Source organism: Chenopodium album, chromosome 23 (genome assembly GCF_948465745.1).
Source record: "Chenopodium album chromosome 23, dcCheAlbu1.1, whole genome shotgun sequence".
NCBI classification, from domain to species: Eukaryota; Viridiplantae; Streptophyta; class Magnoliopsida; order Caryophyllales; family Amaranthaceae; genus Chenopodium; species Chenopodium album.
In genome coordinates, this window is record NC_137856.1 from 14358208 (window position 1) to 14375965 (window position 17758).

The following is a 17758-nucleotide window of genomic DNA, read 5'->3' on the forward strand; positions in this document are numbered from 1 at the left end:
AACGGACCATAGATGCCGTGGCGTTAGGTGTCAAGTACCGTTGCATTAGACCTATTGCAACGCCAGCAGATGCCACGGTACATAACCGTTGCATTAGGCCTAATGCCACGGATTTTGACGTCTAATGCGACGGATTTGGGGGTTGCAATAGGTCAAAAATATAGTAGTGCATGATTCTACAATTGAAAGAATTTGAAATGAAAAACCATTCATTATACTTAAATAAGATTGAAATCATGCATTTTAATCAAGCTTATTTAAAACGTCTTATTCACACATTAAAGATTGTCCCCAATTTTGGTGAGAATAAGTCGATTCCAAGATCCAAAGAAACAAAGAGTGGTTAAGCATGCTTTGGCTTGTCTTAACACTCAATCTCCTAAGGTAAGCAACGCTTTGCTAATGGCTCCAAGCCACTATTGGTTGAATAAATCGTCGCATCCAATGCTCTCTAAACAATTTATTCACTTTGCCACGACATGTTAGGACTCCATCACTCATATCGTTGAGTATAACCAAAACCACTTGCATACCCAGTATGCCTTACGTTCCTTGGAGAAGTAGTGATGCCTCGCTTTGGCGTAGCCCACCACTACCCTCGTTCGGTTGGTAAGTGTGTTTTGGAATGGCAAGTTTTACTCAATTTTAAGGGACCTAGGGTTTCTATGTTGGTTGATTTAAGTGAACTTAATTAATCATCTCAACATTCGAAATCCTAACCATGCATCTAACATATAATTCAAATATATAAACATAAATATATATCGAAAACATAAATAGAGATGCATTTGGCAACTAGCATGACCCCTTGAGATCTTCAAGTCTTCAAAAGGTCTTCATTTGCAACTTCATGGCTTCGTCTTCTAAGAACCCCGTCTTCAAGACTTGACCAAATAATATAATTGCTAGTATCTACGATTAGGACAAATCTAAATATTAAGGTACAAAAATACTCAACGGTTCGCAGACCGTATTTAGGTTTACAAAAATACATCACGGATCACAGTCCGTATTTTCTATCCTAATCGGGCCCCACTAGTTGCCATTTCATAAAACCTGTGAGAGAATTTTACATTCCATTCATCCATTCACTATCTGTGAATGGCCCATGCATTTTACAACGATCAAACAAGTAACAATGCATAAAACCGCGCGAGAACTATGAATTAATCTAGGTGGTTAATCCAATTAACACGCCTAATTAAACTAGTCAAAGTTGTTTTAACCGGTTATGGTAATAACTAAGAGACGCTCCCACTAAATTCCGCATCCAATTTTAACTAATCCAATTAATTAAGTCGGTGAACCCAAATATTTGTCAAAATTAATTTTGCAAATGTCGCTCAAAAACCCGAGGCCTAGCCTCCAAAATTGTAATTAAATAAACAAAATAATTAAAATAATTAAAACGACAATCTAAGCAAAATTACGTATTCCATAATGTCTAAGTGCCTAGCACTAAGACTTGGAACCCAAAATTACCCTTATATACATATTAAGCAACGCTAAAATTAATTTTAAAATAGCATCGCCTTAATAACCCGGGGTTATTGTGCCAATTATGGGATCGTACGTACCGAACAACAAGCTCGTAACATACCCATTCGCACCCCCGCAACACCAAGCATGCCCATGGGCTGCTTGTGCTCGCACACGCCACGCCCAGCCGAGCCAAGCGTAGCAGCACGCACAGCGCGCACAACACTATGCTGTTGCTGCGCCATGCTGCTGCTTGCTGCTGGCTGGTGCGCTATGTTGCTGGCAGCGAGCAGCAGCCCACGCCCTTCCTCGCACACACAGACGCACAGCACCACGCACCTAAGAACGAAGCACCCAGCAGCCTCGGCAGCCACATATGGGTTGCGTGAGCAGCCCAGCTGGCCGAGAGCTAGCTCGGGGCTCTTAGGCCTCGTGTTGCGTGCTAATGCTTCGAAAATTATCGAATTTTGTGTGTGACATTATAAATCAATTCTAAATTAATTTTAGAATCAATTTTGAGGAAAAATGAAAAAATAACAAGTCCAACTTAAATAATTCATCCAAAGCAATTAACCAAATTTATTTCCAAGAATCATTCTTTAATAAAATTGGTTTAACTTGGTGTAACAAAATAAATTAGGGCAATTCTCACTATTAATTTAATCACTTTAAATTAATCTTGAGATTTTGACAAAATAAAAGGGAGTTGGAAAAATGAACATAAGTTCAATAAAGACTCCAACTTTAATACTTGTGACTCCATGAAAAATTATATCTTCCAATATGAAGATAAACCAATTTCTATCACAAGTTTTAAACTTTATGATTCCAATCAACTAAAAAATGATTAAATCAACAAAGTTTAACCAAAAATCATGGAATTTAGTAACTCAAAGTTTCAATCACTTATCATAAGTAAAGATTGAATCTTTAATACTTGGAAGCAACAAAGAACAACTATTTCACACTTAATGCAATTAATTTGCAATTATGTGAAAAATAAAACCAAACTTTCAAGCACCAATTACTACCAAGTAATCATGCTTAAAGTGGTCTAAAATTGCATATAAAATAAGGAAAGAACCATTTACATAACCACCATAAATATGCAATCAATTTTCAAGATTAGAAAGACTTAAAATTTTTCGTCAAAACGAAAAATCCCTCGAAAAATGCATTTTTGGTCGTTTTCTGGCTAAAAACCGAGCCCTAGAAGGGTAAAACCATTTCCAGAACACCTTTTCCACCCAAAATTCACTATATTTGGGTCGAAATCTGGGTTCGGGAGCTGAAGATAGCTCTAATACGAGGTAAAATTTGAAAAACGAGTTACTAATCTAATTAGCAACTTAAAACCAGAAAAAATAAGCCATAATGACACCTTGAAAATATTATGATTTTAAAATAAACGAGCGAGGCTCCGATACCGCTGTTGGGGTTTGGTGAGTCCGACTCACCGCGGAAACAAACCCAAAACCAAGACCGCACTCGCAATAAATAAAACCATAAACATAATTAAATTAATCACAAGATTAAGATAAGCTAATTACCCTTGACGCGTGCTTCGCTCCAAATGAGCTCTTACTTGAAAGCTTCAAGTCCCGCTCGCACGGAGACCTCCAACGAAGTCCACCCGCACCAACAAAACCGACTAGGTCCAATGTCTTGGGGTTAGCAAGACCCGACCAACAAAACCCGAGTAATTATATTGAGTTCAAAGGTTTTCACTAATTGTGATGCCTTTTCCAACTCTTACTCAAGCATCTTTCCCAATGCCCATACTTGGGTATTTATAGGAAATGATGGGAGTATCATTTACTCTCCCATCAATGTGGGATAGTATGATTTTTCCATTTTATTTTAAAGCTAAAATAAAATCAATAATCAAGCTAGTAATAAATCAACAAGTGGCAAGCTCATGTGAGTGGTTAGGTGAGGACCACTTGGAGAAGGGGGGGGGGACCAAACTTGCTCCCCACTCCCTCTCCCATAACCGGCCACCTCACTCCCCACACACTCAAGGACCACAAGCCACATGGCACCTACCCTTGGGCACCAAGGCAGCCAAGCTGGGCTGCCATGTGCTGCTGTCCGTGGCAGCCACGCCCAGCAAGCCCAGCACTCGCATGCGGGCTGCTGTTGCTGGCCTTGTGCCTTGGCCAGCGCTGCTAGGCAGCAAGCAATGGCCTAGCCATGCTGCTGCTAGCTGTGGCGAGCTGGCGCGCCTAGCGTGCTAGCTCCAGCAGCTTGTTGCGGCATGGCTTGCTAGCCATTGCGCGCACAAGGCTGCGCCTAGCATGCTAGCACGCACTAGGCAGCGCCTAGCCTTGCGATGCTAGCATGAGTGCGCTAGCACGCACCAGCCAGCCTAGGCTCGGCTTGGTGCGCATGCTAGCCACCATGCTAGGCTATACGCCCTTAGCACTCGGTTTGCTTGGGCATTCCGATGCTAGGGGTATTTTGGTCTTTTGTTGATTTATTACTATTTCTCGTCTCGTCTTTCACTATTTTTCGACTCGACTTCCGACGCTCGGTTTCGACGCTCTAAGCTCGAATTTCCGACGTCTAAATAAATATTACTCGGTCGACTCATTAATTCCTTCCGAATTAATTCGTCGTTTCGGTTTGTTGAATGCTTGGGTGTGACCCGAAGGGTTCAGTCAAGATTAAGCTGTAACATTAATTATCCATTAATATTACTGATCGGAAGCGGCCTCCACCCAGGCATTCCGATCACTTGACCTTACTGAATATATTAGCTTTCTAATAATTCTGAACCCGCTAACGGAATAGTACACTTGTTCGAAGGACACCATTCCTTTCAAATTTTACTGAGGAAGCTAAATATAATTCCATAATACAATGTAATCTTAGTGCTGACCAGGAACACTAAGATTTTGTGCTTACCAGGCTCTTAAAGCTTCAAATTTCTCACCAACAGGGGCTGGGTTAATTTCTGTAGACATACTCGATTGCAGAGAAAAGCCTGTGAAGACTACATTAGTAATTTGATATTGCAGAACATTTAAAATAATAGATGGTGTAAATGTGTATAACCTTTGTGAGTTGCAGGCTTAAGAGAAGTTAAGCTTACAACCAAGGGGCTGGATGACCAATCCTTAAGGAGTTCACAATCAGAAGTTGCAAGCTGACCCCATGTAGAGATGATCATGGGTCTAGTACTAGTGCTGCAAGGGCAACAAATTGTAAATTTGTATTTTGGTTAGTATATTGGTAGTGTTGTTGTTAATGTGCAGCAGAGGTGTTACCTTTCATCAACAATGCTTATATCGCGCACATCAGCAACTCTGCCTGACTTGTATGTCACTTGGCGCACATCTTCCATGTGGACCACTATGCCTAGCAAATCTAGCAAACGACAGCAAATGAGTTCATTATGAGTAAGAGATGATGTGGTCTTAGGTAGTAAACACAAAGGAAGTTTTCATGTAATGAAGACAATACAAGCAGCTTACCAAACCGATCATCCTGACAACTGGTCTTAGGGACATCAGCAATAGGGATGTATTCTGGCAATACACGTCCTTCAGTACGATCAATAGGTTGGATTTTCGTCATGCCTCCAAAGGTTAGCTCACATTCTCCTGGGAAGGAACTGAACTTGGGGTTTACGACTCTGACCGGAGCATTAGCAATTTCATACTTTTTCTTGTGTTCAAAGACTCTCTTGAAGTGATCACATTCATCTCCGAACAAAGTGGCTTTCATGTTGTTTCCCTGCATTGCAAAAAATTAAGCTGATGTGCAGCAGCATATGCTTATATATTTATAAAGAAGAAGGGTAAAGGGTAACATATACCTCATCGTCTTCGAATACCAGCTTCTGGAATTTTTTTTGTTCAGAGGAGATCGGATAGGGGACTTTTCTTTCACGGTAACCCGCACTTTGTATGCTTTTGTTATAGGTGAAAGCTTGTCCAAAGGGGTGTATTCAGGTTTCATATGTGGACATGAGTTTAAATGAAAATGTTACATGGGTCTAAATTGTTTAATTTTGTATAGTCACACATTATTTGCTGTAGCTAACAATCTAATATGCTATAACTGGATTTTCAAATGTACAAATAATCTAGGATGATATCTGTTTTATTTTATTAATTAGCTCTGCCACTTGAATGGTAAGGCACATGAGGGAATCTAGTATGAATTATTATTTTGGCAGGAACAGCTTTACCTTGCAGACAATAGAGTGACACTTAACCATATATAAAAGAAAGGTAAGTGTTCACAATTTTACAAGCCTTCCTTTTCATTTTTCCCCTCAAGTGTTGTAGCTTAGTGTTCTTAGAACAAAGTAGCAGCAATGTCAAGCAAAGGAAAGAGTAAGACGAAAAGCAGCAAAGAAGGTGACCTCCCCAACCAGCAAAGGTCAAGCCCTCTGGAGGAAAGGGTTGCTGTTTTGGAGCAGAAGGTGGAGAATCTGGAAGCAGTTGTGCAAGAACTTTGCTTTGAGCCAGAAGATAAGCACCCAAGCCCAAAGAAAGAAACTCCAACAGAGGGAACCAGCAAGCCTAAGTTTATTCTTGGCTTGGATGACATCCACCACCATTCAAGCCCGGAATATTCACCTGAGAGTGATGCTTCTTATGGCGTTCTTTTCTAAGGGAGCTATTAATTTATATCCACACTTGTTGTATGGTTTTAGGCTATAAAACTAAAAATGCCTTATAATTGTTGTTTTCATGTAATACCAGCTTCAAGCTGGATTTTCAAAGTGGGAGTAGGTATTTGTTGCTTTTTATCAATTGTACTTTGTCTTTAGATTTCCCAAGTAGTAGTTATTATTGTTATAAGTTGTATTTTCTAAGTACTAATGGTTATCTATTGGTGTTGTGTGGATTATGTATTATGTCTGTTTTTACCAAAAAATAAGTCCTTTTTTTTTTCCAACTGCACATGCAAGACTTATTATCTTCACTAATGCAGAACTAAGCAATCCTCTATGAGATTGAATTTTAAGGCATGGTTTCCATGCAAACTTTAAGAAAAAGAAAAGTCTAACCATTTTTAGAATGTGTATTGTGGTCCAGATAAATGAAGTCTGAATATGGCTAGCTAATACTGAGCTCTAATTAAGCAACTTCTGTAATTTTTTTGACTTGTCAGCATAATATTAACTAAGGCTTGTATAAAAGGAAGTGGTAACTTTAGTAAGGCAAGGCTTTACAGGTAAATGTACCAAAAGAGCATCTTTTATAAGCTTAGCATTTACATAATGAGTGTCAAAATGCTAGTTAGAGCTAGGATAAAGGGCACTGATTATAAGTTCAAGAGAATGGCCTGTGAAAGTTGTTTAAAGTGTACATGCAAATTTGAAAGCTAGGTAATGCACCCTGTATAAATTAAGCAATTGATAAATTTCAAAATAATATTAGGCTATAAAACAAAGCATGATTATCTGTCATAGAATTATACAAATGAAGTTTTAAGCACATGGTTTGTTAAGTGGCTTAGCAAGTAAGATGGAGTGAGTTATTGTGTCCTATTCTTGTAAATTGAATCAAGACAACAACAAGGCATTGCTAATTTGAAAGCAAAAACAAAATAACAAATGAAAAATTGAGTTTAAATTGAAGTGGAAAAGCATTTATGAACATACCTTGCTAGAGTGGGTTTGCAAGCAGTTATTGCTAGATCACAGCAGCAGAAAACTAAAGCGGCAGAGAGAAAAGCTAGAAGTAAATGTTCTCTGTGAAATATTATGATTTTAAATAGATTAGAGGCTTCTAGATTTAACATGAGTGCTATGTAATATTCAAGGTTTCTTGCTTTGGTGTGGAACTTTTTATTATCCAGCAGATTTAGAAGTGCATTAAGCAAGACAATGGCTAGAAACCGGATGTGCAATAAGTCTTTTTTTTTTCTGTAAAATAAAGTAGAGCATAGTATGGACCAGCAGTCAATAAGATGTGTGTGGGAAAAGTAAATGCTGAAATTTGTACTGTGGGTAATAGAATGAATGATGTTTTGCTGCAATACAGCTGCAAAAGCAAAGATGTAATACAAAAGCAAAAATAAGATTTTGTCTTTATAGCAAATCTTTATAGCATAATAAGGTTGGAAAACCTAGGATATTTCCATTTTTGTGTTACCAATTACAATATACTTAAGATTGTATTTTAAATTTTAAAATAGAAAAGTGGGGAAAAACCAATCACATGCAATAGGTGCAAAAGTAATTGTATATATCATATAACATAATACATGGCTGCAAACAAAAATATATGTAGCACCATTTCATGGTGGTTTTACACAAATGAGCTTACAAGAATTTAGGAAGCTTAACCTTAGGCTCAATTACGTTATAGATATATAGTAGAAGCAAAAGCACCTGCATTTGTAACATGGTAAATATTATATTAGTTACAGCATGTAGAATAACTGATTTAAAATTAAGCTAGCAGATTAAATAATTAGGGAGCTATACCTTTACATTCCTGTATCATGTTATGCCAGATAATCGCAAGACATCATATGCTACAACGTTTTTCAGGACCGGTGAAGTGTGTTGTTCATTTGGGTATGGTGTGATCACAGTCACTTTAGCTGACTTCTTTGCCCTTGACAAGGCAACATATAGCTGTCCATGGGAAAAGCATGGCCGTGGGAGGTAAACTATCACTTGGCTTAGTGTCTGGCCTTGAGATTTGTTTACAGTCATTGCAAAGCTGAGTTTCAGAGGGAATTGAATTCGCTCAAACTGAATAGGATATTTCGTTGATGATGGAGGTCGGAGATTAACACGATGAATGAATACAAGCTCTCCTTGACGATGACCAGTGGCTATAGAACAAACAATTACATTCCTTCTGAAAGACTTGCATATAAGATGCGTTCCATTGCAAAGCCCATCTGCTGGATCAATGTTTCTGAGCAATATCATAGGACTGTTTATTTTAAGAACAAGTTCATGCGGAGTCATACCACCAGGGGCTAGCTGGTTTAGGAACTATGTAGGGTAAATGGCGCAATTGTCATCTAGCATGCTATCAAAGCTCTTGTAAATTACAGAGTTTCCTGGAAATTTGTCTATGAGAACTGTGTTAATAGCATCAACTGCATCATTTAATGGTGTAAGAATTGCTCTCTCTGTGAAGATATCTGGTGAAAATGCTGCATGTTCTAATTCTGGAAATGCAGTAGCAGCTAGGTGATTGATAGGATCATCATTCTCATGATAATAACTCACAATGTGAGCAGGAACCTGAACATAAGCATTTCCATTAGATTGCAGCTGGCCGTTGCCCAAACTTAGCAGAAATGAAGCATATGGGGGATCTTCTCTTGCTCTGATGTTTTCAGTTAGGTGTAGCTTTTCTAGCCAAGGCCAAATATGTGAGTTTACTAGGCTTGCTGCAACAGCTTCTCTTTGAGTTTTGCGAGGAACAACTGGCAAAACCTGCCTAAAATCTCCCCCAAAAACTACAACCTTTCCACCAAATCATTGTTCTGTGTCACAAAGGTACGAAGCAAAAGCTCAACTGATTCAATGTTTTCTTTTTTAGCCATTGAAGCTTCATCCCAAATAATAAGAGCTGTTTCTCTGATTAAAGCAGCTAGGCTGCCTTGTTTGGGAACATCACAGGCAAGAGATGTCTCTGAATCCAGGGGAATCTTAAATCTTGAGTGCGCTGTTCTTCTAGAAGGGATGTTTGCTGCAGCAATCCCTGATGTAGCTGTTGTCAGAACAATCTTTCCTGACATGCGGACCTCTGCGTAAAATGCATTGTATAAGAATGTCTTGCCAGTTCCTCCAGGACCATCAACAAAGAAACAGCCAGGCTTTCCTGATTGGACTTGAGAAATAATCCTGTCAAATGCAATTTGCTGAGCTGAGTTCAGTTTGCCTCTACAATCAATACACTCCTAAGGAATAGGTGCATCTAAGGCATCAATGATGTCTTTTATTCTGTTCAGGTCTGCTGGAAGCTCTTCATGTAAGTGATCAAGCTGGAAATGAGCTAATGATTTTCCCATAGACTCTAAATGCCGTTCAATTGACTGTATAGTCAGCAACCTAACACGGAATTCATTCCCAGGATCAGCATGCCTGTAATCATAAGATAGTTCATTGTAGAATCGCTACCACAGTCTGTTTGGGTCAGTGGGGTTGCTGAACACACAAACAGCTGCAAATAAGCGCCGTAAGGCTCCTGGCAAGTGTATTTCTGCTGCTTCAGCCAAGCATGCATGAACAACATTGTCTTCCTCACATAAGCCTCGTTTAATAGCTGCCTCTTGAAAAGTGGCGCAAAGTAATCCATTAACAGTCCGTAGGTCAGTGAATGACTTAGGGCTGTGTACATTAACCAGCAACAACCTTAAGAAAAATCGCTCTCCTTCTGGTGGTGTCACACTTGCTAGCCGACCAACCACAAGTTTCTTGTTTTGCCGTTGAATCCATCTTTTCTTACCGGCATCCCATCTGTTGTGCTCTATAAATTCGCTGTAAAGGTATCCTGTACCTTGAGGAGAAGCTGCATTTGCTTTAAAAAATTCTGTCAAATGAGTCTTTGATCTACGTTCATTCAACATAGCAGAATCTAACTGTTCATGAGCACGTAACTGAACAATTTGCATGTTTTCCAGATGCACTGGCAATTGTTGCACAGGTGGGTACATCTCAAAGAGATCAAAGGAAAAAATTCGCCAAGCTGCCTCACATGGTGACACCCATCGGCTAGACTGAAACCTCTCTATTTCATCTTCTGAATTTTTTCTGTACCAACCACATTGAAAGAAACCCTATCATGACCCTTATAAACATACTTCACAGCTTTAATGGATGAGCACACTTCTACATTCAAATGGCAATCAAATAACATCGAAAGGTATGGATTGTATGGAATGACCCAGCGGTTATCAAGGCTTGCACCCCTTATTCAGACACTTTCTCCCGTATCTCTTCTTTTGTACATGGGATATCCATCATCGTGATTCGTTGTTTCATGTAAAAAATGTTTCGTCGGATACCCATATTTACAAGACAGGGGAGAATTGTTCTTTGTAGTCATGCATGCACATTCAGGGTTAATTTCTGCACATGGCCCATGCATCATACGCCGTACCACAATCTTCCGAAGTTCTGGGGAGCTGTGAGGTGGCAGCTCTGCAGAGAAAAAGTGATCAAAATCCGCAGGATTTTGGATCTTGCAGTCTGGTTTTAAGATAATGAGAAAGTGTGCATGAGGCAGGCCCCTTTTTTGGAATTCAACCACAAATATCATAGCCGCAACTTTTCCAAAAATATGCTTCATTATCTGTTTTTTCAAGCAGATCAACTTTGCCCGGAAAACACGAGCAACAAGATCTGGCCGGTTCTGAGCTGCTTCCCCAGGAGCCAGTTCTGCCTTAATCTCCGGCCAATTAGCGTTGCAAGTCATTGTGACAAATAGATCTGTCTTACTGAATCGCTGAACCAAAGCCATTGCATTTAAGTAGTGGCGCTTCATGTCTCGTGGACCACCAATAAAAGTTGGAGGTAATATAACTTGCCAGCCAACATTCATGGGATTTGTTTCGCCACTCTCAATTGAGTCTAAGATCCCCTGGTACAAATCAGCTCTGATTGCATGTTGATTGTGTCGGAAAAAATCTAGGCGAGTATTTTCTATCTTCACATACATATCGACTATATATTGCTGAAGACACCGGCCTGCTCTAAGAAGCATGTTGTTTGGCCGAGATTGCAACTTGTAAGCATAATATTCACGAGGCGAAACATGCCTAGCTGAAGTGCCACTTGCATCTACCAGACCTGAAATCAGGATGTTTGCAATGTCTGTCAGATAAGGCACACAATGATAGGCTAAGAGGTATGATGAAAACAAGCAAGTTTTTTACTTAGTTTAAAAGCTTACGTGTTGCTTCCTGTTCAAGCACATCTTCCTCTGTGTGTATTGCAGCCTGTTCGAGCACATGTTCCTCTGTATGTATTGCAGAAGCCATAGCAGAGTTTGCTTGCTCCTGAGATGCGCCTCTGCCTTTAGCTATACCTTGACTCCAACCACAATCACCATAAGGAAATAACAGCGGGTACTGCAGAGGATCATAACATCCGTAATGATGGTATACACGATGAGGATCGTTTGATTTTCCTCTTACAACAATGTATGGGCTGCTGGACTCACTTGACGATGTATCGTCAGGCCAGATCACAGCCACCTCATCTGTTGTAGGAGCATTATAGGCGCGTTGGTCTACAGCAGTGTTTTTGTTGATCAAAATTTGTGTGTCTTCTTCAATGTCAATTTCTCTCAAAGATCTGAAAAAACGAGCGTATGGATTATGCTCAGTTACCTCCATAAGTATATTTATAATATGCTGTCTAATTTGTTTTAAACAGTCCTTCCTAGCAGTTGCTTCAAATTGGCCATCATAAAAATAGAGTTGTAAATATCTAGGGCTTTTATCACCAGGGATTAAATCAGACAAGTTATGGTAAATCTGGCCATGCAATTTAAAGACATAAATTCCTTTGTCTGTATCTGCATCATACTTGCCACCCAATGAGCTAAATGCAAATAAGTTATTATATAAGCGGATATATTGTCTAAAGTGCTGTGCATCATCTTCATCAGATGTTAAGAGTCTATATAATGCAGGAGGATACTCATTAGTTGCTAATTCAATTGATCAATTTCCACAACAGAAATGCAGTGACTCATGCTGAAATTTTTTTGCATTATAGTGCCCACAATACCTATGTGCTTTAAGCTTCAGAGGAGCAGTTGGTAATTTGAGACCAACCATAGCAGCTGGGGGTTCTGCTATGCATGGAGCAATTGCAACATCAATGTATTGGTTTGTAACAGTACAAAACAAAAAATTAAGAAGATATGGACAGGAAAACGTACTTGTCTTCTTAGCAATGGGCTTCTTCACTACTTTCTTTTGAGAAAGATCAGCAGCAGTTTCTGTGAAATGTAAATGTCAGAAGCAAGGTCTAAGCAATTAGGCATCTAAAAACTAACTGAAAAGGTGATGTGTACATATTTGTTGTTAAGATAACATTAATAGTGGTCACTGCATATATAAAGTGTTTGTATGTCAACCTTTTGTCTCATGGACAACGATCATTAAATAGCTGTTGTGTCAAAGCTTAGCTTGCTGTTAAAAAGCTATATTGCAAAAGTCTATTTTCAATATTAACACCTAATATGAATTTCATTATAAAAGGGAGGAGGTCACTTTAAATTGTATTTTGTTTCCACAGGCTAACTTACTGACCTTTGGCTGAGCTAGTTGTGGTGTAGATTTAAAATCACCTTTTTTTTTTTTTATTTTTTTTTATTTTCCCTTGTTTAGGGGGAGGGGGGGAGGGTAAGAAAAACAACAAATGAATATGGAAGGAGATGGGGATAAATTTCCAGTAATGCATGACGTGGGAAAATTAGGTCGTTGGACTAATCCTCCTAAGCCAAACAAAATTTATAAACACTCAACAAACCTAAATACAAGTATAGAGGTAAGTCAAGGGTCGAACCCAAAGGAACGGTAATGTCTAAATGCTTTCAATTATGTGCCTAAGCTAGGTCAAAGACTAAGGGTAAAAGAGGACACTAACAACTACTAAGACAAAGAAACCAAACAAATAAAATGCTAGGGATTAGGATTCACTTATAATAGCAATGAACAATGCAAATTGGTATAGGAAGTTGACTAAGTCAAGCAATGTGAGGGAAGATCAATTATGCAACCAAAAGAGCATATCAAGCTATTCTCCTAGAGGTCTAACTAGCGTCAACTACGATAAACTCTAGCTAGGCCTCAATCGTGTAAATGCAAGCCACAAATCAATGGTCCATATCAATGTGAACTTACAATGCAATCTAGTGTGAATAACAAGGGTGATCAAGCCTAAATCAAACACACACATGCGCATAATCAATTAACCAATTTAATCACATCATCAACTCCATCAAAATCTCCAATCTACATCAATTCATTACATTATACAAGCTTCACCAAATCCCTAACCAAACAACTACTCTAGTAACATCATCAATTTAACAAACAACTAAGAAATCAACAATCTACAATCAAAGAATCAACAATGAAAGAAGAACAATAACTCTAATCAAACATCAACCATCAAATCATCAAAATCTAATCAAAATCAAACAATCTAAACATGAATACTAAACAAAACAATAAATGAGATAGAGTTTAGAATGCTCATTGATAATAGAGTAGATCTCCAATACAATTGTCACCATTGGATCTTCAATCTCTCAATCACCATTGAAATTCTTCACTTTCTCTCTCTAAAATCTACTCCTAAAACTAACCCCTAAAATCTAGAGAGAGAAGCTCTCAACTAAGCTAAGAATATGATCTAATTCTATTGTGAAAAACTCTTACAAAAATTGGGTTCAAATAGGTATAAGAAGAGAGAGAGAAAATCGTCGAAATCCGATCGGAAAAGACCCACGTTGGTGCGGCCACACAACAGGGGATGTGCGCCCGCACAACCATGGTGTGCGGCCGCACATCCTTCGTGTGCGCCCGCACATTCTGCGCGTGCGGCCGCACGCAGCTGGGTTTCTTTGAATCTTCAACTCTTCAAGCTCAAGGGGTGCACACATGATTTATGATGGTGATGGAGGACAAGGTAGGCAGTAGCTAAGGATTAATATTGAGGGCACACACTTCCTTTGAAGGGAGCACAAGAGAAGAACCAAGACTTGGAACTTCCACTTCTTTGCATCTTGAGCTTCCCAAACTCCATGAACTTGATCCTAAAGCCTCTTCCACCATAATGGATCACCAAAATCACGACCCGAACCTCGTCCAATACCTACAACCACGAAAATAGAGAAAATAGAGAAAATAAAGAAGAAAAGACTAGAAAACCAACGAAAAGCACAAAAGCTACAAAATAAGAGAAGAAAGGTAAAACTAAGCAACAAAGCATAAAACTAAGCACTTATTAAGCATGAAAGCTATGAAAAGAGGATAAAAAGGACCTAAATGCTCATCAAATGTGTGCCATTTATGACACACATCAATGCAGAATCATGATATTGAAGCTAGCTTCGAGTGTTAGAGTTAAGGGAAGCTAATATACAGGGCAAATTATCTAATGCCATGTCTGTTCATTCTGATGCAGAAAAGAGGATAACAAAGCTAAAGAGGAAATTAAATGAGATATCAACTGAGGTTTTAAAGATCAGGAAGCTTGGTAAAGGGAAAAAAGCTAGAAAGAATGCTGCAAGCGAAGCTGGTGAATTTGCACCTGTTGTGCAGATAAGAAAGAGCAAAATGCTGAATAGAAACTGCAATGAAGATGCTACCATTGCTGTTAATGATGAGGATGCTGGAATAGCTTAGGAAGATGTGAACAAAGACATTGTCGAAGCTAATGAAACGAAAAGTGATATAGTCATCCAGCACTTGTGTTGGGGATAATACACAAAAAAAGAATTTTATGGGATCTTCATGTAAATGCCTTAACAATGAAGAATGGTTATTATGATCTTAATGTTTGCAGGGAATTGTGCACTCTGAATTTTAGCTTGTTTTTGTTATGTTGTAAGCCATTTTAGATTTTGCTACTTTATAATGTATGAATAGCCTCTACTCTAGATCTTGATGATGCTCAGTGATAGAGTTGCTAGGGGAAAATTGTTCGATTTGTTGTACAGCACAAATGCAAATCTGAAGAGGTTATTATTAAGTCCGTATGATATGCTATTCTGAACTATAACATGCACACTTACTGGTTGTCTTAGTTTGTGATTTCTTCAACTGTGGGTTCCTTGTTTTGCCTTGTTCACTGGTTTCACCTATTTCCCTATATTCACAGCAACCAGTCAATGCTAAAGAAGTGCTGTTGTTAACAATTAAATAGGAAAAAATACGTGCCTTAGTGACAAATAGAAACAGTGAGACCTTATAGGAACATGTGGTTCAGACATAGAAGCAATTGCTTGCTTGCGTTTGCTAGTTCTCGGATTATTAGTAGTATTCTGATACAGCATGCACTGGTCTAAAAGTGGCCTCCCAGTAACCTCACTGGCAGATTGTGCACTATTCAATTCAGGTGCATTAACAGGCAAGACATGAGGGCCTGTAATTAAAAGACCATGTTATCTAAGTACAGCAATAAAGCAATTCATAATTCAAGACTGTGGTTTATAGTTAGGAGTGTTCATTTAGCATGTCCAATGAGTATCAGTCTAAGATCTTTACAGTTCACAGCCATAGCACGTATCCAAGAAACATATAATTGTGCTACTTTTACTTCTGTTCAGCAACCCGGTAGACAATTGATCACCTCTGGCTAAGCATGCCTCATTAGGTTCTCTGTATGATACAAGGGAATAGGGAATTTAAATGAATGGGGAAAAAAGTTTGAACAAACACTGTGAGTAAATTAGCAGGGTACATTTGCAACCAGAACAACAAATGACCTTATTGAAACAGGTGTCCCAGGCAAAGCTTGTAAGTCCTGTAAACGTTTGCTAGTCCTAGTTTTTGCAGGACCCTTCTTACCAACTAAGCAGCGATCTGTAATACAATTTAAGATTTTCTGAGTCACTCCCCAAAAATCTCTTTCTAGGTGTATTATCTTATTGATGAGCTGGTGTAGGCATATAAATAACAATCAAATTTAGCAAGAGATAGCAATAGTACTCATGGTAGCAGTAAAAGGTTGGTGCAGCACAAACAGTTGAAAGCAGGAGTTTAGCTGCGAAGCAAACAAACTGTGCTGGAAGGAATGCACCTAATTAAACCAGGGATTGGGAAGAAATGCAAACTGGTCACATTAGCCATTTATTTTGGCCAAAACCAGTGTCTGCGTAGTATGGTTTAGCAACAAACCAAAAACATAAACAGCAAAGTACTAAATACAAATACTCTGGTAACCTTTTAAAATAAGCACTCAAATATTGTAAAGCATGGCAAAACAAATTTATATCATTAATTAACCACAAAAGTCTGCAATACATTATACGAAGCAAAAGCAGTACAATAGTTTTGCCAATTACATGTACACATAGAGCAAGTTAAACTATAAAACTAAATGGCAAAATGATAGAATACCAGTCTTTGCCAACTACATGTACACAGAAGTACAGTAAAATGGAATCAGACCATAACTATAAACCTTAACAAACTAAGCGTACTTTAAAACTGAGAATGCAAAGCTATGCTCTATGTGAAATGCAGCAGCACACTATTCAAACTTTCTACGCTTGAAGAAGCTGTCTAACTCAGCTGGTGTGGGTGAGAGATTGCCAGTATAGCGAGCGCTGAAGGATGGCCTTGATCTTGGCTTGTGAGGTGGCGGTGGAGGAAGAGTAGGTGCTGGAATCCTATGGACAGCAGATTTAGGTGTAACACAACTTTCCTCAACTAAAAAAGGAGCTAACTGAAGAGCACCTTAAATCCCTAACACACGTTCTTTGGCTGCTAAATAGCTCTCTCTAGCCAGGGAGCATTTTATGCCAGCATAAATCCCATTTCCATAATTCAGATCAACCATGTCAAGATTATATGTAGTACGTATGAAATCAACAGCCTTCCTAGCTGCATCTTGCTTAGTTGCTTTCAAGTCAGTACGCACAGCACTAAAGAAACACTCCACTCCAGTAGCAACTGAAGATCCATAAACTGTCACCCATGATACAAATTTTCCAGGGCCAACATTAAAAGTGTCAACTTCAGAAATACGTGCTTTGGTTTCAAAAGACAGGATACGCAAAACATCCATGTAATCAATGCAAACATATTTCTTTCGACGCTTATGATAAGGCACGACCGGCCACTTCACTGGAACCTGCCCTGTCCCTCTTTCAATTGCTTCTAGCTCAATACGCTTCATCTGATACAAAAACTCAGCGCGTTCGAGTCTTTTGATTTTCCTAGAAGTGAAGTCCTCAACCTGAATACTAAATTCCATCCGAAGAGCACGGACAGCATTTTCAGCAGCCTTTTCCCGGGATTCCCTTACTGTTGTAGCAGAACCGCCCTCATACACAGAAGGACCTAAACCTGGATCAGTCTCCATGATAATCTTCACAGCATTCTTCCCCACATCCACCAAATAGTAAGCTGGCACATGAAGTTTCAGGTACGCAACAACCTGATGGAGGAGGTGGGTAAAAGAAATAGAAACTTTCCGAGTTTCATGCCCACCCACCTGTGTGCACACCTATGACATGAGAAAAGTACGTATGCAACTGATTCTAGCGTAGACATCTAATAACCTTAGCTACATTTTTTAAAAGGCAAACGCATTCCACAAGAACAT

At 39.0% G+C, this 17758-nt stretch overlaps 2 protein-coding genes across 2 annotated transcripts; both read right to left on the reverse strand.

Moving 5' to 3' along the window:
* Positions 1 to 7399: 7399 nt before the first annotated feature.
* On the reverse strand, positions 7400 to 8383 carry LOC145607076 (uncharacterized). The gene is made up of 3 exons (XM_081662847.1): positions 7970 to 8383; positions 7767 to 7831; positions 7400 to 7481 (listed from the first exon to the last, which is right to left on the reverse strand). The coding sequence occupies exons 1-3, from the start codon at positions 8381 to 8383 to the stop codon at positions 7400 to 7402; spliced, it is 561 nt and encodes a 186-aa protein (XP_081518973.1).
* A 66-nt stretch (positions 8384 to 8449) lies between these two features.
* On the reverse strand, positions 8450 to 12579 carry LOC145607077 (uncharacterized). The gene is made up of 8 exons (XM_081662848.1): positions 12555 to 12579; positions 12203 to 12416; positions 11361 to 12091; positions 10417 to 11257; positions 9620 to 10219; positions 9491 to 9550; positions 8930 to 9349; positions 8450 to 8789 (listed from the first exon to the last, which is right to left on the reverse strand). The coding sequence occupies exons 1-8, from the start codon at positions 12577 to 12579 to the stop codon at positions 8450 to 8452; spliced, it is 3231 nt and encodes a 1076-aa protein (XP_081518974.1).
* Between the last annotated feature and the right edge of the window lie 5179 nt (positions 12580 to 17758).

Excerpts from the sequence above, each read along its gene's own strand:
- LOC145607076 (XM_081662847.1), bottom strand. The coding sequence starts at position 8,383 with ATGATATTGCTCAGAAACATTGATCCAGCAGATGGGCTTTGCAATGGA. Across the intron at positions 7,832-7,969 it reads AAAACGTTGTAGCATATGAT|GTGCTTTTGCTTCTACTATA; the intron begins GTCTTGCGATTA and ends TTACAAATGCAG. Across the intron at positions 7,482-7,766 it reads GTTAAGCTTCCTAAATTCTT|CTGTATTGCAGCAAAACATC; the intron begins GTAAGCTCATTT and ends TTGCTTTTGCAG.
- LOC145607077 (XM_081662848.1), bottom strand. The coding sequence starts at position 12,579 with ATGATCGTTGTCCATGAGACAAAAG. Across the intron at positions 11,258-11,360 it reads GCTTGAACAGGAAGCAACAC|GTCTGGTAGATGCAAGTGGC; the intron begins GTAAGCTTTTAA and ends TCCTGATTTCAG. Across the intron at positions 8,790-8,929 it reads AACAATGATTTGGTGGAAAG|AGCAAGAGAAGATCCCCCAT; the intron begins GTTGTAGTTTTT and ends TGAAAACATCAG.